The sequence below is a fragment of the Malaclemys terrapin genome, chromosome 10 (genome assembly GCF_027887155.1).
Source record: "Malaclemys terrapin pileata isolate rMalTer1 chromosome 10, rMalTer1.hap1, whole genome shotgun sequence".
NCBI lineage: Eukaryota > Metazoa > Chordata > Testudines > Emydidae > Malaclemys > Malaclemys terrapin.
Genome location: NC_071514.1, coordinates 9,215,880 through 9,240,138, shown reverse-complemented (window position 1 = coordinate 9,240,138; position 24,259 = coordinate 9,215,880). Strand labels below are relative to the sequence as shown.

Below are 24,259 nucleotides of genomic sequence, written 5' to 3'. Positions count from 1 at the left end.
CCCCATTTTGAGACTTCACCACCTCCCACACCCCAACCCCCTGCCCCAGCCCAGTGAAAGTGAGTGATGGTGGGGAAGAGCAAGCCAGCCAGGGGGAATGTAGTGAGCGGGGGCGGGGCTAGGGTATTCGGTTTTGTGCGATTAGAAAGTTGGCAACCCTACGCTCCAGCAGTGGAGGTCTGGGGGGAAGCGTCTGTCTCCCTCGGCAGCTCCCCTGCAGAGTCGGTCTCCTCCTGGGTCAGGGCAGCGACAGAGGCCTGCCGCGAGCCAGGCACATCCGTCTCTTTCCCTGGCTGGGCTCTAACGAAGCTGGAGGTTCCACCTTTTGTACTTCCTGTCCCACCTCTCAACTTCTGGTGGGAGGGGCACATCCAGCCTGACTCCGTCTACCTGGGCACAGAGAGTGGTTCCTCCCCTCTGGCTTGGAGGGAGGCCACACCGCCTCACTACACCCCTGTTTATGCTTCCAAGAATTGCATTAGCACTTTTGGCCACTGTATTACACAACAAGTTCAGCTGATTATCCATCATGACCCCAAAATCTTTTTCAATCACTGCTTCTCAGAACAGATTTCCCTATGCTAGAAGTATGGCCTACATTCTTTGTTGCCAGATGTATACATTTACCCATATTAAAACACATTAAACCCCATATTGTTTGCTTGCATCCAACTTACCATACATAGAATTCGTCTGTTTGATGTTTATTTTAAAATATGTAAGGAACTCAGACATTATGGTGCTGAGCATAGTATCAAAATCAAGTTAGATTAGCTAGATAGTCAGATAATTACTCTGAGCTATAGTGAGGAGTGGGTATCTATAAATATATGTGGGTTTTTGCAAACAAAACATTTAAGACAATGAGAAAGAAAATTTAATTGGGGTGGAAATGGATAGATATGTATTTGTTGTTAGTCACTCTGCTTAATTAAGGGGAGAAAAACCCAGTGGATTACAACTGTACTATAAATAAGTTGTAACAAGTATACAGACGTAACAACTTAGTCCAATTAGTTTGTACATGAACATTTTTCTGATCTAAAATGTAGCTGAACAATTTTATAAAATTGTTTTTCAGACTCTTCTTTGTTTCTTAAACACAGTTTTAAGACTTCTAAAAAAAGAAAAAGAGAAAAGAGAAAGCAAACTTCACGCAGTACTGATCAGACCTCTCTCTAAACAGAGACATCATAATTTACATTTTGAAAGAGTTATGTGATTCCCAAATCATGTCTGTCACATGAATCCAAACTTGTCTCAGTCTGATGAAGTCTTTTTCACTGTCCAATAGGAACCTGCATGTTTCAGAACGGTTTGGAACAAAAGGGTGTTCCAAATCAGGCAGATTACTACAGATGTATGAATTACGATACTGTTGTTTAGAACGGAAAGACTACCAGATTACACGTTCTGGAGCCAAGTTTCATGGATTCAAATTCCAACACTGTGGTTGTGACTGGTAAGTTTTTTGTTTTATTATTTTTTTTAAATTTGCTTCCTCTTTTAGCCAGCCATGGAATGCACACATGCCTGATCTTTGTCATAAAGGGTTCCCTGGAGGGAAATACAGTAGCAACTGGTCATAGTAACAATTCCAAATGGAAAATAACTCACTGCTGTGCCTTCCTAAGAAAATCAGATGTATATCTCCCCTTTATTGCCATCCAGTTTGGTTAGTTGCTCCCTTTCTCTCTTTTAAAAAAGAAATCTTTAACGACATCTTCTCCTGTCCAAGTTGTGTAGCTGTCGGCAGTATAAACTAATGTTAGATGAACCTGACCCAAAAGGAGCTCTGAAGCAGCAAAACTAGGTTGCATCATGCCGCCACATAATCAGGGTCTAGAATTAGAACAACACATGGCAAATTTCAGGGTCTCAGTTTCATGGCAAGGTAAGAGAAAAATCACAAAAGGAACAGCAGCCTCATCACTGCTGAACTAGCCCATTAAAATTAAATATACCAGATAAGCACGCCTGAGCATGCAGGTTAAGGCACCAGATTTGAAAGTTTTCTCGCTAGTGATAGGTTCTGCTGAATCACAACTGCAGGCCCACCAACTAGAGAGGTTTTTGAGCTTTAAAAGGTTAAAACTCTTAAGGAATGCTGCTACCCACTGTAGCTCTTGACATGTGAGTTGCTGGATAATTTTCCACTATAGGGCATCTGAGGACATAGGGATGAGGCTGAAGCTACATCAACATGTTTGCCCATAATGAGCTCCTTGTTAGTTTTTCCCCTTACATGATCATTTAGGTAGAGACTCCACTTGTTGAAATAGCTTTAGAATGACGTGTCTGTTAGACGCACAGGTGCCACTTAGAGGTAATATAGAGAATTATAGCGTGCCTCAATCCCATTTTCACCTGCTTGTAATATTAACTTGCTGGCGCTGCTCGCGGCTTTATCATCAACTACCTAATAATATTTCAGCCAATTTGATTTCTGTGTTGGCTTAACTATTTCAATTCAGTAAGACCTTCTTACAGTGATTTCTTTTAATAAAACAGCTTTACCCTAAGCAATAGTTCTTTCTGACCACAGCTGTAATTTACATGTTGCCCTGTGACCCAGTTCAGAATTTACATTTTACGATAAACAGAGTTTCACTCTGATTTGGTACCACTATATTCTTCACTGAAAGTGAAATGGAACAAGCATGGAATGATCTATATTTCCTTTTTGGGAAGAAAGGATGTCCTTTATTTCACCACCACCACCACACACAACAGTGAAGCCTGTGAAACTCATTGTCACAAGTTATCATTGTGACTAAAAGCTTATTATGATTTTTAAAAAAGGATTAGATATTTGTAGGAAGAAAAGGAGGAAAAAAGGAAGAAAAATAAAAAAAAGGGAAAAGGAAAAGACAAACCCTGGAAGCAATTTAAGGCAGGTGTACCATGCAGGTGGCCTAAAAAAATATTTGAGTTTTTCAACAGAGTCACTGCAGCCTTTATACTATAGCTAAGGCTGTATAGCTTCCATAGAAGTAACGTACTTTTTTAGGGACCAAAAGGGCAAATTTTATGTACTTCAGCCGATATTTTATTACATTTTTGTTACTCTTTTTTCATTGGGTTTGTTTATTTAAAAAATTATGTGCTTTAAAAAATGGGGATTAAAGTAGCTTTACAGGCTTATCTGTATTAGTTGTTCCACTGACCAGGATCTAAGACATTACCTACAATTCACAAGTGCATACCTGTACTATCTGATGTGATTTGGGATGGGGATGCAGAGAATGGGATGAGTAGAGCTAGTGGGGAATTTTTTAAATAAATGTTTTCCCGACAAAATGCCTTTTCAACCAGAGAGAAAAGTGGTAATTTTTTAATTTTTGATGGAAAATTTTTAAACAAGAAATTGATTTTCTTTTTTCAAAAAACTGTGCATTCCTCTCAATGGGCAACCCCTTTCACTTTTTTCCCCACCTTTTCCACATGGAAAAAAGATAAGCGAGAGAAAGTGGGGGAGGTTTTACCTACCAAAACAAAGCAATTTTTTTCAAAACATTTAAAAGAAAATTGATTAAAACATGATCATGAAATATACTTTACCTTTTTCAATGAGCTCTAGTACTCAGAATTCTGTAGCGATAGTAAATGGAACAGAACACAATTTGATTTCAACACCTTTTCCTATAAAAACTATTCTAAATCACTTGACACTGATTTAGTAGATAATGATGGGGCTTAGTCTCCTATTGTGAGAGTAGCCCTGTTGGCGCCAACATACCCAGTTACTTCAATTACACTAGCCACCTAAGAAAGAATTACTTAGTAAGCATTGCAGAATTAGGCCCTAAGTGGATGCATGTGTTCTCTGTAAAAAGGGAGATACACCTCTACCCCGATATAACACTGTCCTTGGGAACCAAAAAATCTTACCGCATTATAGGTGAAACCACATTATATCGAACTTGCTTTGATCTGCTGGAGCGCGCAGCCCCATCTGGAGCACTGCTTTACCGCGTTATATCTGAATTTGTTTATATCGGGGTAGAGGTGTCCTAGAATTCCCTTAAGTATTACAAAGGCTGGTCTATCCAGTCGACTCTCAGTCCACAACCAAGAATATCAAGGTCAAAAAGAACAAGTACATGAGTGCATATAATCCAACTCATGGTACTTGGAGTTCAAGCGCAGTTTAATAGCACCTTTCTTTGATTTCAGGCTTTGGTCCCTTTCGACAACACCTCATTAACTCTAGCTGGGAAGCAGTGAAGGTAAGAACTGAAGAGGTGTTTCATGCAGGTCCATGTAGGAAACAAGAAAGGGGGATGCTGTGACTATAACTTCGTTCCTTCCATTGTTTGTCCATAGCCCAAAGCCGGTTCTTTTGTAATACATTAACAAAAAACAAACAAAAAAAGGGGGGGGGGGGGCAGAGGAAAAAGCAGAAACTGCTGAATGAGTAAAAGATGAAAATGCACAGATTACTTATAATGCTTAATTTTGCATTGAGGTTTTTAAATCTGCCTTTTAAGTAACAGCCTTGCCTTGAAGAATTTAAAAACTGGACATATTTTTGCTATAGTGCCAGAACACCCCTTCCAGCATCAAAGAAAATGCAAAGGCAATACGTTTGTTATATTTCAGGGGACATCTGCTAAGTGAATGGAACTAAAATTGTATATTTACACACATGCATACACACACACACACACACGAACAACCTTAATTATAGAAATTGGAAAATAATCACTTTACGACAACAATCCCTAATAGTCTGTGGCGGATCTTCATTATCCACTGTCATGTCAGATAGCTCTGAGCAAAGATTATGCAGTGTCCCTTGGCTCCGAGTGTGCCTTTTTGCTCAACTTTGCCTTCCCACTTTCAGTTGTTACCAGCCTCCACTGTTAATACTGAAAAACAAAATTATTCAGATATGGGTTTTCCCACTGCTGGACTCTATCTGTAACAAAAACATCCCTGAATTCCACCTTGCTACAGCCAAGGAAGATGAGCTTTGGAAATTCCTTTTTTGCTCCCCAACCACATCTAGGAGACCCCTATTTGATCATTTCACCCATCGACTGCAGGTGTTAAAAAAAATGGTGGTTTTCAATTAATATTTGGAGGAGTCCATATTTCCTGGCAAGCACCATTTCCCCAAATAAGTTCAGGTACATTTCTGATTACGTTTTAAAAGCATAACTTAAAAGGCTCATCTGGTGTTAAACCAAGCCAAACCTCACTTCCTCTAATCTGATTTAGGGTTGTTACACTCAGACATAAGGGGAGACTGAACTGGACAAATTTCAGCAGCGGGCATGTGGCTAACTAAAATAATAGCCTAGTCCATTATATTTGAAAACTGCACTTATTGTAGCAGCAGGTTTTATATGATTTATTAGTTGGGTATTTTAGTACCGTAGCGCTCTCAAAAAGGTTAAAGGCTGTCATGTATTTCTGAGAAGCAGGAGCAGCTACAGGTTTCTGCTCAGTGTGTGTACGCATCATCTCTGTTCAGTACAATTTCCAGCCATTTGTAACACACAAAATGGCTGCTGCAGGTTTCAACACACAACCTCACCCCCATTCCATTTTCTCTCCTTGGGTATTTATTTGTACAATTAATCTAAGAGAAAGTCATTCACACAAGCTATGTCAATGTTCTTGGCTGAGTCACATGGACAGACAGAACTGCAAAATAGAAAAGAGATTATGAAAATGAGATTTGAAGTGAGATGGAGGATGGATGAGGTAGAGAGATTGAAGGGGAGGGGGAAGAGAACAGGTTCTGGATGATAGTAGAAACGCGGAAGATGCAGAGAATAATAGTGATAGTGCACAGCAGGGCTGAGAGAGGCCCAGGGAAAGATGAACAGAGGTGGCGGTCATGGTCTGATAGGTTGGCTCAAACACATCCTAAAGAAAACAAGAAAAAGAGAGAAAGACAGGTGCAAGATTCATCTGGATCACTGAACACATGAGAAGCCAAAAGAGTAACAGCAAAAGTAAGATGTTTGTGCACCATAATAACTGCACTTGCTGATGATGCAGTGTCCACTGCTAGAAGATTACATCCTTTATGCAAGCTGTAATGATAGCTATTGAAGATTTGACTTTAATTAAATTGAAGTGCAGTAAAGCCAAGATTAGTGAGATGCTGCCTGTTGGCAAATTTTCACCAGGATCAAAGCAGAAACCAACTCCTCTAGGAATACAGTTGTCTTCAATGAATGTGTACAGAAGAGGGCAGGGGGTGGGGACACAGATCAGCACTGGAGGGGGATCTTAGTGTTTGGAAGAAGAAATCCATTAGGCATTCAGTGAAGTGATGAGGAGGAAGGTAATCCAATCCCCGTAGGCTACTAAAAGCAGAACACATACTTCTGTTGTACCTTTCAGTACCTCAAGCATATCAGGAGGCCTATAAGTTATCCCAACCCGAGCTTGACGTACACCCCAAACCACAAATATTTATCACTTGACAATACGCTTGGTCATCACCACCTGATTTCCATTGGTCCTAATTTTAGACACAGTATCATCTTATCCTGGTTGAAAATAAAATACGTTCTTTATCTGCAAGCAGAACAGCCTAAGGCCAGAACGCGCTGATGAAACAAGTTTTTGTAACATCATGTCATGTGCCTTCTGTGCCAGGAAATTATGTAACGATAGCTAAAACATTCTATAATTAAAAATACCTAAGTCACGGAGCACAGAGATCAAATCCCCTTCCCTCGGCTCCAACACCCTGTATGTGGGATTAGTTTCTGCTTGTACTGGAGATACTGCCTCGGTTTCTGATTCCATTGTGGTGCAAGGAAGCAAAATCTAGATGATGGAAAGAACTACGCAGCAAAACAGGAAGAGTCTGGAACTTTGATAGACCAGTGAGTTGTTCTGGCTGGCCTACACTTAAATAGCAATCTGGGGCCAAATCCCACTGGCCTTGATCAGCCGAGTAGTCCTGGGACTTCAGGAGGCCTACACAAACAAGCTAAAGTCAGCAGAATTTGGCATGTACATTTGGTTGGTCTGAGCTCCTGCTCTCCTTACACAATCCGCCACATTCCTTATGGGGCCTCTTCTAGACCCACCGCCACCAAGGACTGACATATTACAGGCACCCTCCTTCTAGTCAAAGAGAACTGGCCAAATCCTGCTCTCCTTATTTACACTGAAAACCTGTTGAAGACCATGGGAATTTGACTGGAATAAGGCAGGATTTGGCCCTCATTGTGGAGCTTAGCAGCAGCGATTCTAAGGTGACTGGGGGTCTGTGTGTGGCTCACTAAGTGATGCAAGGCAATCCTGCCACCCCAGAGGACCAACCATTAACACACCCAGGTTCAATATAAAAAGGACTGTACAGTAGTAGCAGCTTTACTGACCACATCCATTCAGGCTGGCTATCTATCTAGAACTAGTTGGCTCTCCCCTAAACACTGCCTCATGAGGGTTTGTGTAAAGCCAGTCCCAGCAGGGCAGCCACTTGCCACCTCTTTGTAGGTCAGCATTTACCTTAATCCCCAGTTCCTGCAGGAGCACGGCAGCAATCACAGAACCAAAAAGCATCGATGCAGTTTCACCCTCAATACTCTTCAGCATGGAGCAGTATAGGCAGATTCCTCTCATTCTGGGAACAAAGACTTCTCTCCCTTGGGCCATACCTTTCCTCTTAAAGCCCTGCTTCCTTAAGACGACCCAGCTGCCAGGCCTTCTGTCTCAGGTTGGCAGCTTCAAACCTCTCTCCTCAGGGAGTGGCAGGTACTTTGCTCTTCCACATATGATTACTGAGCCCTTCTCCTTGCTAGTTGTAGGATACACTCCCCCATCCCAGCCGCATGGATCCATTGAGAGCAGTCTTTCCTTCTGTTATTTCAAAGCATTAGTCAGGCACACAAACGTGGGGAGGGTCAATTGGAGGACAGTGCTTCTATTTTCGGTGACTAGGCTGAATTCTCCTTTATTGCCATCCTGAGGAGCCAGAACACAAGAATGAACGAGCCAGTCTAGGTCCATGACTGCTACCAGGCTCTGAACTCTTTCATACTGTCCTGGAAAGAGACATCGTGATGGGGTGTACCAGGCCCTTCGAGGCCCCCTGCTCCTACCTCACCCCACCCAGGAAAGGAACGGTGAAGGTAAGTCCTCCAGGCCTGCCTAGAAAGGCTGCAAGGAAGCAGCCAATCAGAGCACTGCAGGCACAGTTAAAAGGAGTGCAGGGCTTGAGTTAGTCACTTCTGGGCTGGGACCAGAGGAGTAAGGAAGGGTGCTTCTTGCTTGATGCTGGAGCTCCAGGGAAAACCAGAAGTTGGGTTCTGGTGGAATTGGCATTTGGTGAGGGAGAAGAGGAATTGAGAACTTCAGCCCTGAGGTAAGGATGAAGAGGAAGGGGCTACATGGGAAGCAGTCCAGGGAATGCAGCAGCAGCAACTATTAAAGAAAGTAATAGGTGATGGCTATTTGTAGGGTCCCTAGAGTTGGGACCTTGTCCCCCCACTGGCTGCTGGGGAAGCAGCTTAAGCCCAAGTGATAAGACTCAGTATTAAGTCCATTAATGGCTATTAGCCAGGATGGGCAAGGAATGGTGTCCCTAGACTCTGTTGGTCAGAGGATGGAGATGGATGGCAGGAGAGAGATCACTTGATCATTACCTGTTAGGTTCACTCCCTCTGGGGCACCTGGAATTAGCCACTGTTGGTAGACAGGATACTGAGCTGGATGGACCTATGGTCTGACCCAGTATGGCCGTTCTTATGTTCTTATTAAAGGCCTGAGAAACGGGCTAGAATTTAAACAGAACAGCAGAGAACTGCTGAGGACAAAGTCACCAGGGAGAAAGCCCTGGGAACAATGCTCTATACCAGTACAGGCATGGACTTAAAGCTAGCCCAGAAGGACTTTTTACCCTGGAAGTGGTTCCTTCCTGGGTTGAGCCAATGAAGACCTGCCTGACAAGGGCAACAGCCAACAGAGGGGACCGGGAGCAGAGAGAGGGGGCAGGTTCGCACTCAGTGGTCAGGAGACTCTCACGAGACATCTAAAAGGATTTTGCTTTCCTAGTTGGTAAAACATTGCATTTGACTACCTATTTTGTGATATAAATAAAATACACAAAGCATGTGAAGAATACCTGCCATGTTTGCATTAGCATAAATTCACATCTCAGCCCGAGAAGATACACACGCAAGGCATCCATCATCATTACTGGGAGTTGCATCCATAGATGTCCCATTCATCAGAAAATATACCACTTTAGTATTTAGGGGAAAGGACAAATCAAAAGGAAGTGAAGATATAAGTGGTTCCGTCAATTCAGGGTCATGGAGAAATGCTTCAAAGTTTTTACTAAACACATGGCCTGGCACGGTTGACTAGTGCTGGAAAGACAGATTTCTAAAAGGAAAGCTCAGTCTTTGTAAAGTCTTTCATGGCTCTTATAACTCCAGTCACCTGAAATACCCTCTTAAAATATGCATGAAAGTGCAGCAGCAACTTTTAACTCTTGAAGCGTGGAGCATAATTTTCACTCTATGGGAAAGCAACACAGACTAAGATCTGTGGCAAATTGCTTCAGATCAGCTGGCAAATTGCAGTCAGTGATTGTAGAGACAAGGTGGGTGAGGTACTCTCTTTTATTGGACCAAACTTGAAGAAGAGCTCTGTGAAAGCTCAAAAAGCTTCTTTCACCAACTGAAGTTGGTCCAATAAAAGATTGTACCTCACTCAACTTCTCTCTCTAATATCCTGGGACCAGCATGACAACAACACTGCAAACAGTCAGTGATTATGACAGGTTGGCTGCTCAGTGTCATTCACAGTTCCCTCAGAATCACAAATGCCTTGAATTATTTATTTCATACTATAGATCCAACTAGTCCCCTCCACCTGTCCCTGTTTCTAACTCTCCTCCAAACAAGGTCAAGTGTCTGCCATGTGACAACAGCCAATTACCAAGTCAGCGCAATGCAGGATCAAGATCAGGGTCCCAACTCGATAACAGGACTCAAGCCTAAACACAGTGGCAAAACTCAGCATAATTAGTCTATGATGATTGCATTAAAAGGGAAATTGTCAACTACTTCTAGGAGCCAGTTTTTCTAGCAGCAGCTGAGAGACAGACTTCAAGCCCTGTTCTTTATTCGTCCGTGGACTCTGTGATTTTAGGAAATGTGTCATTTAACCTCTCTAACTCACTTTAACCAGCAGTGAAGAGACTGCTATTTTATCTACCTCAGAAGGTTTTCGTGGAGCTTAATTAATGTTTTTAAGTGCTTTGAAATCCTTCAGTGAACTGGTACAGAGAACTGAAAGCTATTTTTAAAGGGTTTTTAATTTCAATTTTTCAAGTTTCCTTTATTTATAAAACATTCTGAGGAGCTGAAAGTATACCTGCAGCCCTTTAAAAATCCCTTTTTACATTTATTTACATGTTTGGTAAATATATATTTTAATTCCCTTATTCTTACCCCAGCACAACACTGTTAGGATCTTTTATAACACAGCACGTGCAAAAATGCCAGCATGATTCTGTGCCTAATCTGCATGAACAGTTACTTTAAAATGTGTGTGAAATCATGGTAACTGACTCCATGAAAATGCAGTTGCATATCTATCTAGGTACTGCTACCTCATTTTGACCTGAGGAGCTAGCCAATATTTGGAGTCTTGTGGATTGTTTACATTAAGAGAAGTTGATGATGGAGACATGTTTCCTTAAACCAATAGGACTCAAACAGGAGGCACATTTTTTGTTCATGGTTCCAAGCCTCTTTCCAGCCAGTCCTCTGCCCAAAAATCTCCCTTGTCTTTGAGCTATGTTTCCAGGGTGTCTCTTGCTGTCTGCTTGGCCTCTCTCTGCCTGTTCCCTGTCTGCTGCTTAGACTCACACACCACCAAACAATACCCAGCAAAACCCTTCCATCCACATAGCTCACTCTCTGACCAGCCTCGCATGTGGCTTGTGTATTGTTTCAACTAACTTACTCCAAAAAAGGACCTTAACAGCTTCTTACATTTATTCTGAATGAAGGGATATTACACCCACCAACTTCACCACGTCACACCCAACCTCCATCATAACAGTATGTATTTGGTCCTCATCACTATAATATCAATGTGCCCCCTAATATTTAATTGATTGTCTTCATAGCAACCCTAAAGAGCAGTGTTTCCCAAACTGGGGTTCGTGAATGTTACAGGGGGTTCTCGGGGAAAAATTCCCTAATGGCGGACAGAGCTGTCCCTAGGGACCGCGGGCAGCACGGGACCAGCAGCCCGGAGCCCCTAGACTTCCAAGAGCTAAGCAGATCAAAGCAAGCAGATCTATCACACTGGGGAGACTTGACCTTCAAGACTCCTTATAAGAAATGGAAAGGGAGGTGGATATTTTTTGCTGTTTTTAAAATTAAATAGGCAGCTAGTATTGTTTTTAAAATTATTATGAAGAACAAGTGTGCGTTGTTTGCCTGGACTGCTCAAGACCTGAATGCTTGTGTAGGAGGAACTCTGAGTTGGCTTCTTAAATACCTTCATGCTGTTTCACATCTGATACTCCTTGATGAAACATAAGAGCCTTGTCTTATAACAGGCTTATTCAAAGTGATACAAGCTACGAAAGTGAGATCTTGGAAGAGTGTTGCCGTTTTCATAATGCAATAAAAATACTGTAATGATAAATAATAATTAATAATAATACATAGTGTGTAATAAACATGTCACACAAACAAATCTTATATTTCCAAGATCACTGCTTTTATAATTTACACTCAGATAAAGGAGAAAATCCCTGGAAATATTCATTTTTAAGAGGGGGTTCACAAGACTAAAGTATCATTCCCATTTTACAGGAAGGGAACTGAGGCAGAGGATAGGTTAAGTGACTTCTCCAGTGTTACATAGGTAGCCTGCGGCAAAATCAAGAATTTAACCTAGTACCTTAACCTCTAGACCAGGGGTCGGCAACGTTTGGCACACAGCTCACCAGGGTAAGCATCCTGGCGGGCCGGGTCAGTTTATTTACCTGCTGACGCGGCAGGTTCCGCCGATCGCGGCCTCCACTGGCCGCGGTTCGCCGTCCTGGGCCAATGGGGGCAGCAGGAAGCGGCGTGGGCGAGGGATGTGCTGGCCGCGGCTTCCCGCTGCCCCCATTGGCCCGGGACGGCGAAACGCAGCTAGTGGGGGCAGCGATCGGCCGAACCTGCCGTGTCAGCAGGTAAATAAACTGTCCTGGCTTGCCAGGGTGCTTACCCTGGCGAGCCGAGTGCCAAACGTTGCCGACCCCTGCTCTAGACTATCCTGCTTCCCCTCTTTGACTATTTGTATGCTTACATTGTTGCCGATTTTGTGCACAGAAATGCATGTGCGTTATTGAGAAAAATCTAGTCCATGTCACCAGGAATTGGCACAATCCTGGGAACCATATTGTACAGGGCTAACAATATTGCTTTTGGCCTTGTCTGCACATAAATTTGTACTGGTTTAATTAAAAGTGGCTTATTTTGGTTCATTTTAAGCCTTTTTCTAATCGATTTACAGTAAACTACTGGTTTAAACCAAAATAAGAGTGTCCACAACGCCCTTTCACTAAGTCTGTTTAAAAATCACAACTTCAGTTAAACTGCTGCAACTTTTCATATAGACAAGCCCTTAGTAAATAGGTAGCCCTACAAATTGGTTTGCTCAATGACTAGTGTCCTCTTAAAAAAAAAAAAAAAGTCAGTATCTGAAGGATAACATCTCAGCACGGCTTTCTCTATTTGAAAACAGATTGAATTTGAGGAATAAGCTGCTAGGACAGCACCCTGTGAATATTTAATTATGTAAGAACTTCCCAGTATTCCAAATTATGGTCCATGACAGTATCACGAGGTTTCTAAAGCTCAAGGTACCTGCTAACACAGAAGCTGACCCATTTTATAATTGCTACACCTGAGCTCACACGTTCTTCCTAGATTACTATTGTTTCTGTTCTTATAGCATGGCGTTTCATAGGACAGTCAGCTAGAACTCTGGCAAGTTTGGGCAGTGCTCCCCTGAATCATTAACCACACGGCACCCAATCGAACAGATTTCTGTGTTCAACTGGCCAATGAGGCCATCCTCCATTGCCCACTTTTTAATTTTTCAAAGAAGTACCTTTGTGCTTTCTCCCACACCGCTCCTCACTCTTGGGAGGAGCGCGCCATAAACATCCACAAACCTCATTATCCTCCTCCTAATCCCTCCTCAAAACATTCCTTTGTGATAATGCGTACAAAAACTTGATAACAGTTAAGCCATTGTGGTGTGGATACCACAGCCTATATGCTGACCAATAGTGTCTCAATGTTTCACTGTACTCCCTGTCAGTATCCATCTGTTGTTTCTTGTCTTAGGGCAGGTCTACATTACAGCTGAAATCGATGCTCTGAGATCAATCCACCGGTGGTCGATTTAGTGGGTCTAGTGAAGACCCTCCAAATCGACAGCAGATCACTCTCCAGTCGACCCCTGTACTCTACCCCCGACGAGAAGAGTAAGGTAAGTCGATGGGAGAGTTTCTCCCGTCGACCCCCCGCGGTGTAGACCCCGCGGTAACTCGACCTAAGGTACGTTATTCACGTAGCTGGAGTTGCATAGCGTAGGTCGACTTTCGGTGGTAGCGTAGACATAGCCTTATACCAGGGGTCGGCAACGTTCGGCACACAGCTCGCCAGGGTAAGCACCCTGGCGGGCCGGGCCAGTTTTATTTATCTGCTGACGCAGCAGGTTCGGCCGATCGCGGCCCTCACTGGCCGCAGTTCACCGTCCCGGGCCAATTGGGCCGCGATCAGCCAAACCTGCCGCGTCAGCAGGTAAATAAAACTGGCCCGGCCCGCCAGGGTGCTTACCCTGGCGGGCCGCGTGCTGAACGTTGCCGACCCCTGCCTTATACTAAGATGTAAGCTCTTTGAGGCAGGGGCAGTCTTTTTATTCTGTGTTTGGACAATGCTTAGCACAATGGAGGTCATGGTCCATGACTAGGGCTATAAGGAACTATAGTAATACAGAAATAGGCCATGTCTACACTACAAACTTTGGTCAACACAAGTTACACTGGCGTACAGTCACCAAAGTTGGTATACTTGTGTCAGTGCAAAGTGCAGTGCACCATGGGTAGTATCAGAGTGCCACATGCTGCCATCTGGCACAATGCTTTTGGGGAAATTTTCCCAATGTGTTGTGGGATAGAAATGATCCAGGGATCTCTGGGAGCTAGGGGTCAAATTCCCAGCATGCAATTTCTCCATCCCCTAATACCATCCATATCCCTTAATTTCTGCACTTTAAAAAAAAGAATCCCACAAACCTGGGGACAAATTTCAGTGTCCACCATCTCTGACAGAAGCACGGAGCCCTCAGAGCTCTGCACTATTCTCATGAACATTGGAAGTACAGAACACGATTTTCCTGTATTTGCGGACCTGCAGGAAGTACCACATCAACGGGGCACATGGCAATTTATTCAATGAGAATTCACTGACAGTGAAAAACAATCCAAGGTTGTCGGTGTTCATGGATGAGAGCGGTATTTCTGGGCCTGTGAAATGAGCGCTGGCTGGTGGGATTGCATTGTAATGCAGGTCTGGGATGACTAGCAGTGGTTGCATAACTTTTGGATGCTCACCCCAGCCCTCCCGTGCAGGGACACGAGAAAAATGTTGCATTGACAGCAGAGAAGTGAATGGTGATCACACTGTGGAAGCCTGCAATGCTGGATTGCTGCTGGTCAGTGGGAAATCATTTTGGAGTTGAAAAACCCAAAGTTGGGGCCACTGCCAGGCAAGTGAGTAGGGTCATTAATTGTCTCCTGCTGTGCATGACTGACTCTCTGCAATGTGCAGGACGTTGTGGATGATTTGCACCTATGGAGACCCCAACTGTGGTGTGGTGATTGATGGCACGCATACTCCTATTTTGACACCTGCCCACCTTGCCATAGAATACCATAGAAAGGGCTATTTTTGTACAGATGTGCAAAGCATTGGTGGATCACTGCTATCAGTATGGGCTGGTCAGAGAAGGTGAATGACGTGTGCAACTTTAACAGCAGAGGTCTTTTCAGACATCTGCAAGCAGGGGCATTCTTTCCTGAGTGGTGGATTACCTTTGGGAATATTGAAATGCCAGTAGTGATTCTGGGACCCAGCCTATCCCTTGCTCTCCTGGGCTCATGAAGCCATTCACTGGCCACCTCAACAACACAAGGAAAGATTCAACTAACGGCTCAGCAGGCACAGAATGATTCTCGAATGTGCTTTTTGTAGACTGAAGGGATGCTGATGTTGTGCACTGGCTAGATTGGTTATAGCTGCCTGTTGTGCCCTGCATAACATCTGTGAGACAAAGCCCCAGCTACAGTAAGTATGGCCTACCAGGGGCTGGGGGAGGGGGAAGGATTTCTGTTGCATGAAGCAATACAATTTCAGTCCGGATTCCCCAGGTATGAGCAAAGGGCACTGAATATTGGCACTGTTTTCCACAGGCAGTGGTGCTTTTAGCTGATGAGGGTAACAAAAGCACAGAGCACACAGCTGCTGTTTGGTATGCCAAAGCCACCCAGGCTCATATGTCACTAACTTGTTTACTGCAAGGGTGCCAGCTGAACTCATCGCAAAGTGGTGTGGAAAAGCGACCTACCGTGGAGGAAGAAATAAGGCAGCCTTCCTTATTAGAAAGCGTACAAACCTTTGGGAGAGGATTGCAGAGTATCTCTATGAAAGTTTAATCGAGATTCTCAGGAGGGTGAAAGGGACATCCCCATGTACATAAACAAACTGCTCCACATGCCCCTCCTTCACACCCAGCTTAACCCTACAGGAGAATGAAAAGCACATGCCAACTCTACCTCTCTTTGTTGGACCTCTACCTCTTCTAATATGAATAAAACAATTAAAAGTCAGTACCTCTGCCTTGTTAAGGGGGCATGGGCTGGGCGCCATCCTTAAATTTAAACATTGTAAGGAAAGACACATGCACACACTTACCTGAGGTCCCTTCCCCTTCATCAGGCTCATCCATGCTCACCTGGAGGGACTGGCTAGCCTGGGGCAGTCTCAAACAGGTCCTGGCTCGTGATATGGCTGCAGCCTCCTGCCGTGTCTCTCCCCCTCTTCCTCCGCCTCACTGTTCACAGCAGGGGTCTCTGTCTGGGACTCCTCAGAGGTATCTGTGGTGCTGTGCTGGGTACTGGGGGTATCTCCACCAAGTAGGACATGCAGTGTGTTGTAATAGCGGCTGGTCTCTGGCTCAGCACTAGATCGATCGGTTTCCCTGGCCTGGTGTTATGCCTAGCCAAGTTCCTTTGCTTTCACACAGCGCTGCTGCTGATCCCGGTCATACCCCTTTGCCTGCCTCCCCCCCACACACTGCTCATATCTGTCCACGTTACTATGGCTGGTCCATAGTTGTGCCTGCACAGCCTCTTCTCACCACAGGCCCAGGAGATCCAATACCTCCTATCTACTCCTGGCAGGACTGCGTGGGGCCAGCCTGTTGGTTGGACGGTTGCACAGAAAAAGGAAGAGCTGCTAGGTGTGCTTGCCACTCTGGGCAACCAGGAAAAGGCATTTTAAAAACAAGCAGGAGGCTTGAAAGGAGGTGAGGGGGTAGTTTCCAGTCTCCAGGACAGCAGAGTTTACAACTGAGACCAGAGCGGTCAATGTCACAGGGAATGTGGCATTCTGGGACAGCTGCTGGAGGACTGTTAGGGTTCACACAGGTCACACAGCACCTACATTAGCACTCCACTAACCTCAGTAGATTGACCATGGCTTCACGCTGTTTGAGGAGATGGTTTTATTGCATTGCCATAACAGGGTGTGTACGTCATCCAAAGAAATTTGAGCATAGATACATGCACAGATAGGTTGACACAAAGCGGCTTACATCAACCTAAATCTGTAGTGTAGATCAGCCTAAATAATAATAAAGCACTTATTTAGGATCTAACAGAGATTGTCTCTTCCTTTCTGTCCCCGATACAGTCTTCAGCACTTTGCTGCTGATCAGAGTTCCTCCTGTATAAACTACGGGCCAAATTCACGCCTGTGTGTGTCGCCATTGATATAGGTGGAGCAATACCAGGAATGAATTTGGCCTAGTCAGTTATAATTCAAACTAAGAGTTCAAGAGGTGAATGACAGCAGCAGCTTTAACATTTATTTTTGGTCCCCATGCCTTACAAAGAAGTTACGATCAGTCACATTACCCATGCCTTGCAGTTAAAAGAGGAAAAATCTCATTAAATATTCAAATTAAATATGCGTTAAAAAATAAAATACTAATCGTAAATTGGCTCGGGTTTTATTTTTTTGGAAGCAGAGACACAGCACTGCATTCTTAAGCAAAGAGGATACAACGGCCTCTCAAAGACTGTCAGTGCCCAGAGGAAAAAGGGCTGGCAGTGTTCTCTAAATGTGTTTACTTCCCCACAGGCATTGTTTCCTTGCTCGTGTCACATCGTTTATTGAGCACAGCTAATCAATGTTTCCGCTGACAAGAAAACTGGAATAGTTTATTTAGGAAGCCAGTGTTCAAGGGCAAATTTCCCAGTCCACACAATTGAGACCTGGGCTCCTTCCATGCAAGTGACCCTAGTGAGAAACAGGTCCGCTTTCCCTTAAAGGCACCGGAATGCTCTCCCACCATGCCTCTTCCCAGTACACATCTAGTTTCCAACCAGACCCTTCCCTAACACAGAACAGATTCCCTCTGCAGATGCTTACTTCCCACAGGAGACCTACCTTCATGGCTTACCAACCACTCCCCTGCTCCCTTGCCTGTAAGCCCTATTGTCCTGACAAGAATCCCCCCAAGATTCATGCATTAACCATCGGAACAACTTACCAAGGATCAGGGTGGACTCTCCATCAGTGGCAATTTTTAAATCAAGATTGATGTTTTGCTAAAATATATGCTTCTGCTTCCAATAGGAATTCATTCAGGGAAGTTCTATGGCCTGCAGAGTACAGGTGATCAGACTGGTTAATCATAATGGTCCCTTCTCCCCTTCTAACATATGAATCCTTACGAATCTTCTGGATGCCCTTTTCAATGACTATTGCCTCATTTTGTCTTCTGAGGTTGGCTGGTCCCTCCTCCAATCTAGCTTTTTAGATGGTTCCATTATTTCTCCCACCCCAAATCCAGAGCAAGAAACCAAATTCTTCAGGGAAAGTGTTGGGGTTCATGTCTTTTATAGGCAAAGCATAAGGAGAATCCCATCCCAATAGGTGCCATTTCCCTATATTGAGGAACCCCCTACAGCAGCTAGGCAGATGTTCCACAGTCCAGGGAAACCTTGTCCATTACAGCTGGGGTTTCTTGCACTGATAAAATCAACAAGCCTGAAATAAGTAATCAAACAACAAATATGGCCACCTCTCACAGCCTATTTGATTACAACTCTCTGCTATTAATAAAATGAAGCTGCATATAAACCGGGGATATTTCCCACGGCCAACCTTTTTCCTTGTCGACAGTGAGGTAATTCTTCTTTGTCCAAAGCACCTAAAACTAGAATAAGCCCTAGAAAACAGCATAAGGGAGCATGCTGCCTTGGCAGAAGTTGGACTAGATATCCTCGTGGGAATTTTGTATGATGTGTGTCTCAGCAGAAGTAGAAGTTTGGCTCTCAAGTCCTCTGAAGGGACAGTGTTGGTTATATCAAGGTTTATAAAACATTTTTCATAAGTTGCACATAGAATCATAGAATATCAGGGTTGGAAGAGACCTCAGGAGGTCATCTAGTCCAACCCCCTGCTCAAAGCAGGACCAACCCCCAACTAAATCATCCCAGCCAGGGCTTTGTCAAGCCTGACCTTAAAAACCTCTAAGGAAGGAGGTTCCACCACCTCCCTAGGGAACCCATTCCAGTGCTTCACCATCCTCCTAGTGAAAAAGTTTTTCCTAATATCCAACCTAAACCTCCCCCCGCACTGCAACTTGAGACCATTGCTCCTTGTTCTGTCATCTGGTACCACTGAGAACAGTCTAGATCCATCCTCTTTGGAACCCCCTTTCAGGTAACTGAAAGCAGCTATCAAATCCCCCCTCATTCTTCTCTTCTGCAGCCTAAACAATCCCAGTTCCCTCAGCCTCTCCTCATAAGTCATGTGTTCCAGCCCCCTAATCATTTTTGTTGCTCTCCGCTGGACTCTTTCCAACTTTTCCACATCCTTCTTGTAGTGTGGGGCCCAAAACTGGACACAGTACTCCAAATGAGGCATCACCAATGTCGAATAGAGGGGAACGATCACGTCCCTCAATCTGCTGGCAATGCCCCTACTTATACAGCCCAAAATGCCGTTAGCCTTCTTGGCAACAAGGGCACACCGTCGACTCATATCCAGCTTCTCGTCCACTGTAACCCCTAGGTCCTTTTCTTGAGCGAGAGAGATGATATACATTACACAAATGGTCCACAGAGATGGCTGGTCACATGTTATTAGTTCTTCTCCTCGTTTCCAGTGGCTAAATCACTTTAAAAGTAGCTAAAATATATTAAATATTTTCCTAAGGTAACTTTTTCCTGTAAGCCATTGCTTTTTGCCAAATAGATGTTTGGTTATCAGGAGGAAGAGAGATGGTCCACACAATCATTAATGCTAGGGGAGTTGTCCATGGACTATTTGGGAACCACTAGGGTAGATATGTTGCATTGCAATATACTCTCTGAATTGGACCAAAGTCTGATTTTTCACATCGCCCTTTGAGACAATCTAATGCTTTTCAAGCCTGTGTTGCTTCTTTCTACGTACAGGAGATGTGCAAGTTAGGCCTTGGTGAAAACATAGATCTACACATCATGCAACTGCCAGTGTCTTACCAAAAAGCAAAGGAGCTCGTCTGTAAGATATGGGGGACTCCTCAACCACTAGTGAGTAATTATATAGTTGAATTTTTTTTTTTGCTTAAATTAAAATTGAACCAAATAATACAGTGTCTGTTCAGAAGGTGGATACAGCTTGCCCACTAGACATAGTCAGAAAAAAACAGGAGGGTGGAACTCCTGAGCGTGTGCCGAGAGGTAGGGTAGATGGACCAAAGAAACCCATTTGAGCTTTAAAAACCTCTCCTTCATTTCAGCACACGAAATAAAGGGTAATATCTTCCAACCACCTGAAGCGATAGTGAGCAATGGGATATAATTGTATCCCTCTGAGACAGGCAAAATGGACAATCAGGTCTTTGAAGGACATTGCTGTGGAGTGTTTTCATAGTATAGCCACCAAGAATATTAGTGCCAACGATCCTCTATATTTTTCACTCTGTGAACCACTTCATCAGAGACAGAGCCCTTACATGATCTCACGTTCTCCTCCCAACTTCTTACTGAGTGAAATAATATGAGAACCATTTTGTGGACCATCACCAAAGTCTTCATGAGCCACTGGTGAGCTACACCACTGGAAATAGTTATGCTGGCAACCTGCATGAGGAGGGTCTTTCCCAAAAGAAGTCATTCAGTTGCTAGAATGGCTTCTGACAGCTCTTACCAAGGATCTGATGGAGAGGGAAAGAGCATTTAGATCATGACCCAAAAGCGAACCTTAGCCAGACCACAGATAGACTCAATGCCTGTTTGTTCGGAGTGTGAGCTGTCGCAGAGGTAGCTGAATGTGTGAACAAAGCCAGTGTAGCTCTGGGCAACGAGCAAAAAGGGTGAAGTGCTGGATTAGGTGACAGTAGCTAACTTAAGCTCAGAAAAACAAACATGGAAAAATACATGGGGAGATGGGCATGCACATCTGAGAATGCATGGGTGTTGGAGGAATATTTCTCTGCTGTATCTAGTTTAGATGGGGTGGTGGTGGTGCATTGATACAGAATCCTTTGGTTCCTTCACAGCAATCAAATGACAGCTGAAGAGAGCCCTTTACGTGCTAAACAAACATCTCCTACACCCACAGTACCTAGTCATCTATCTAGGTTCTTAGATGATGCTCATCATCAGGGTATTAGAGTGTGTAGCCTTACAGGACAGGATGACTGCTAACCATTACTCATTACATATCAGAGTAAGAAATCTACCACATGAATGTTTGAGAAGTTTAAAGAAACAGCTATTGTTCAAGAGGTGAATGTACACACCTTAGATACATTTTGGGCAACTGTTTAATTTGGTTTTTACTGGATCCCCATAAAAAAAAATCTTCCTCTTATGAAAGGAAACTAGATCAACACAGAATGTCAGGCTTTTTAACAATGTTTTTGTGGAATAAATTTGTATCAGTTATATACCTATCACTGCTAGGAAAAAATGTTTACACAAAAAAAATTAGAAAAGAAAATAGTTCATTATTGAATCTTGGGGTATTACATGGACTGGTAAAGTTGTAATCTTTTTTTAAATAGTTATGAAATGTGTATTTTACCCCCACTAAAGCATGTTCCTCTCAGTAGGCCAACTTTTAAATCAGGAGCACCTAATGAGAATTAGGAACATAAATAACAACTTCTGTCTAATAGTGATGCATTTATCTGGTGTCAAATGATTAAATGACACTTTGATATAGTGAGGAGCATGATATAAAATATATATGGTGCTTAACTATGCATAACATAGTCCTGGCCTACAACCCATTGATAAATAGATTTGGGGCCAAATCTTGCAATCCTTGTGCATCCAAAACTTCTATTTAATGACGTTTTGGGTGTGCAAGAAACTCAGGATTTCAGCTCTAAAGGAAGAAATACAGCTGAAGTACAGAAAGTCTCTCTTATTCCAGCACTTTCATCCAATAGAGTATTTGTCATTTTAAAATGAGGCTTTTAAAAAAAATCCTCCTTTGCTTAATTGGGAAAACTACTTATTTGGAATAAAAAGCTGCTGACCGATAGCTTGATTAAGAGGCTTCTCTGTCCTGAGGGCAATATAATCTGGAGTGGGTCTTTAAAAACTCCCCAAAGTGTCTGTGTAAGTCAGACAAGATTGTGGAGGTGCAGTTTAAAGTGTCAGCTAAAGATTTATGATGAAAATTGGTGCAACTCGATGCATATACTAATGAGGAAATACTTTAGCTTTTAACAATGGCGCTGTATGCAGAACAGTGGAAAGAACTGCTGTGAGTTACAAGAAGGGGCTGCATATATCCTTGTGCTGGTTTCCTAATCTGACTAGATAAAACAAACAACGAAAGTCCAATTTTGTTCTGCATTACAAAGGGTCATCTACGTTTTCTGTAAAGAGGAGCCATAAGTAAGACACTCCACCTTGGAGCTGCTATTTCATAAACTGCTTGGCGCTACTGCATTGGATGTTTTTAAAAACAGGTCTGTCATTTTCATTTCCTGTTATTCACTCTGATGGGGGCAAAAAAACAGCTCACTGTTCACATTGGACTTGCTTCATCCTCCAAAGCAATCATCCTTGAACAGTGTGGGAAGAACAAAGGCTACAGAGAGATGGATGTTCGTGGGTTTTGCCCAGAAGATGGCTGTTGTCTGTTAGATGGCCCAGAAAAGATTGAGTCCGCGATTAATATGAAAACTCTCTGGAAAAACATTTCGGTGGAAGGGATTGATATCGTCTTTTCCAGAGATGCAGGAAGGTAAATACATTATTAGTGGGAGAGGATATTCAAGAATCATTACAAGTACTTGCTCCCCCACCAATACACATATCTACTTAAAGTTAACAGTCACAGGTGTGAAAAGGACACAAGGGACTGAAAATTTAGACTGATGATTTGCACAAAAAGTAAGGCCAATAGAAAGATTTCCTTGAATTTGTAAATTCCAGTAGAAATGATTTTTAAAACAAAATATGACCGTGACCCAATTTTTTCAGCACTGTGCAAGATAATGAGAAACTGATTCTGACTAGCCACTTGACTTTAATTCACTTTCATTGTCCAAACGGAGCGAGGTGGACAAAAGGTGAATGAGCAGCCTTCAGAATAAACAAATTCATTTTAAATTTTTTTCTTAAAAAAAAAAAGGTGTCTATGGCAACTAACAAATTTTTTAATGTGATTCTTTAACCAATCTTTAAAACAACAAACAAAAACCAGGATTCTTGAAGGTCAAAATTAGTTAGTTTTTATTTTCAGAGTGTTTGGGTCTCGGAGTGATGTGATACGAGAAAAGGGAAGAATTTATCCAGCGAGTATCTTACACACACAACATTTTTTGAAATTGTGCTACTTTTATGTAGGGGGCTGGGAAGTGGGGCTGTAGGTAGGTGTGTGTGTGTACATACATACGTACAGTTGGGTAATTTTCCAATCTAATTTAGTTTGTGATCTCACAAAACAATGCATGTATAATGATTTTTATTTTGCAAACGCTATTAAGTGGGTGTCCATCAAATCAAGCCAGCACTCAAGGAATGTTTGTTTCTCAAAGTGTTTTTTTTTTTTTTTTTAATTTCCATTTTTCCTAATGCAAAGTACATAAACCAAATCTGGCTTAACTACTTAAACTGTGTTTAATTAAATCAAAGTTTAGCTTTCCTTAATTCTGCCTTTTTTTTTTAATGTTGTAGGTACATCTGTGATTATACCTATTATATCTCTCTGTATTATGGTAATACAAGAGCAGCTTTTATACATGTGCCGCCATTATCCAAATTGGTAACTGCAGACTTTCTAGGAAAAGCACTACAAATAATTATCTTAGAGATGTTAAAGCAGTGTGGGGAAAAGAATGAATAAAAAGGATGGTTCACAGAAGACATGCAAGTTTCTCAGAATACACTAAAATTATTTTAACCTTCCTCTGAGGCAACCCTTAAGATTTAAAAACAAAAAACAAACAAAAATTACATAGCATGGGAGGGCAGAATTAAAATATGTTCCAAAATCCTACAATAACTTTAGCAAATTTTTCATTACATAAAAAACAAGTAAAACAAATTACAAACAAAGGAAGAAATGTAAACAATCTTTTAGGGGAATGCCAGTGACTGGTGATTTATCTTGCTAATGGTAACAAATTTGCTTCTGATTTAGGATAAAAGGAAAATTCTCAAGAAAATGGTATTTAAAAGGCTACCTTGCCCAAACCCCAAAGACTTGTGAAATGTCAAGATACAAATTGCTTTAAAAAGCACTTTGAAAGTTTGTTCCTGCTGTCCGATATGCAGGTAGACTTCGTATAGCTTACATAATAAATTGCAGTGATGTGCATGATTATGACCATACAAAATTATAACTTCATATACACACAAGGGAGAATTTTATCCCCCAAGCCCAGCAAAATAGATCAGCCATACGAAAGCTCTCATTTGTGGAAAATCACATGCAATGCTCCCATCTTGTGGGCCTTTAAA

General features: G+C 42.7%; 1 protein-coding gene across 1 annotated transcript in view; it reads left to right on the top strand.

Annotated features, from left to right (window-relative positions):
- Positions 1-23,642, top strand: part of PGPEP1L (pyroglutamyl-peptidase I like) — a 49,806-nt gene extending 26,164 nt beyond the window's left edge. The window contains exons 2-6 of the mRNA XM_054043164.1: positions 1,295-1,462; positions 4,177-4,229; positions 19,748-19,864; positions 22,312-22,538; positions 23,474-23,642. Of these exons, the coding sequence (XP_053899139.1) occupies positions 1,429-1,462; positions 4,177-4,229; positions 19,748-19,864; positions 22,312-22,538; positions 23,474-23,642 (600 nt within the window). The 5' untranslated portion in view covers positions 1,295-1,428. The remainder of the gene's footprint in view (positions 1-1,294; positions 1,463-4,176; positions 4,230-19,747; positions 19,865-22,311; positions 22,539-23,473) is intronic.
- The last annotated feature ends 617 nt before the right edge of the window (positions 23,643-24,259 follow it).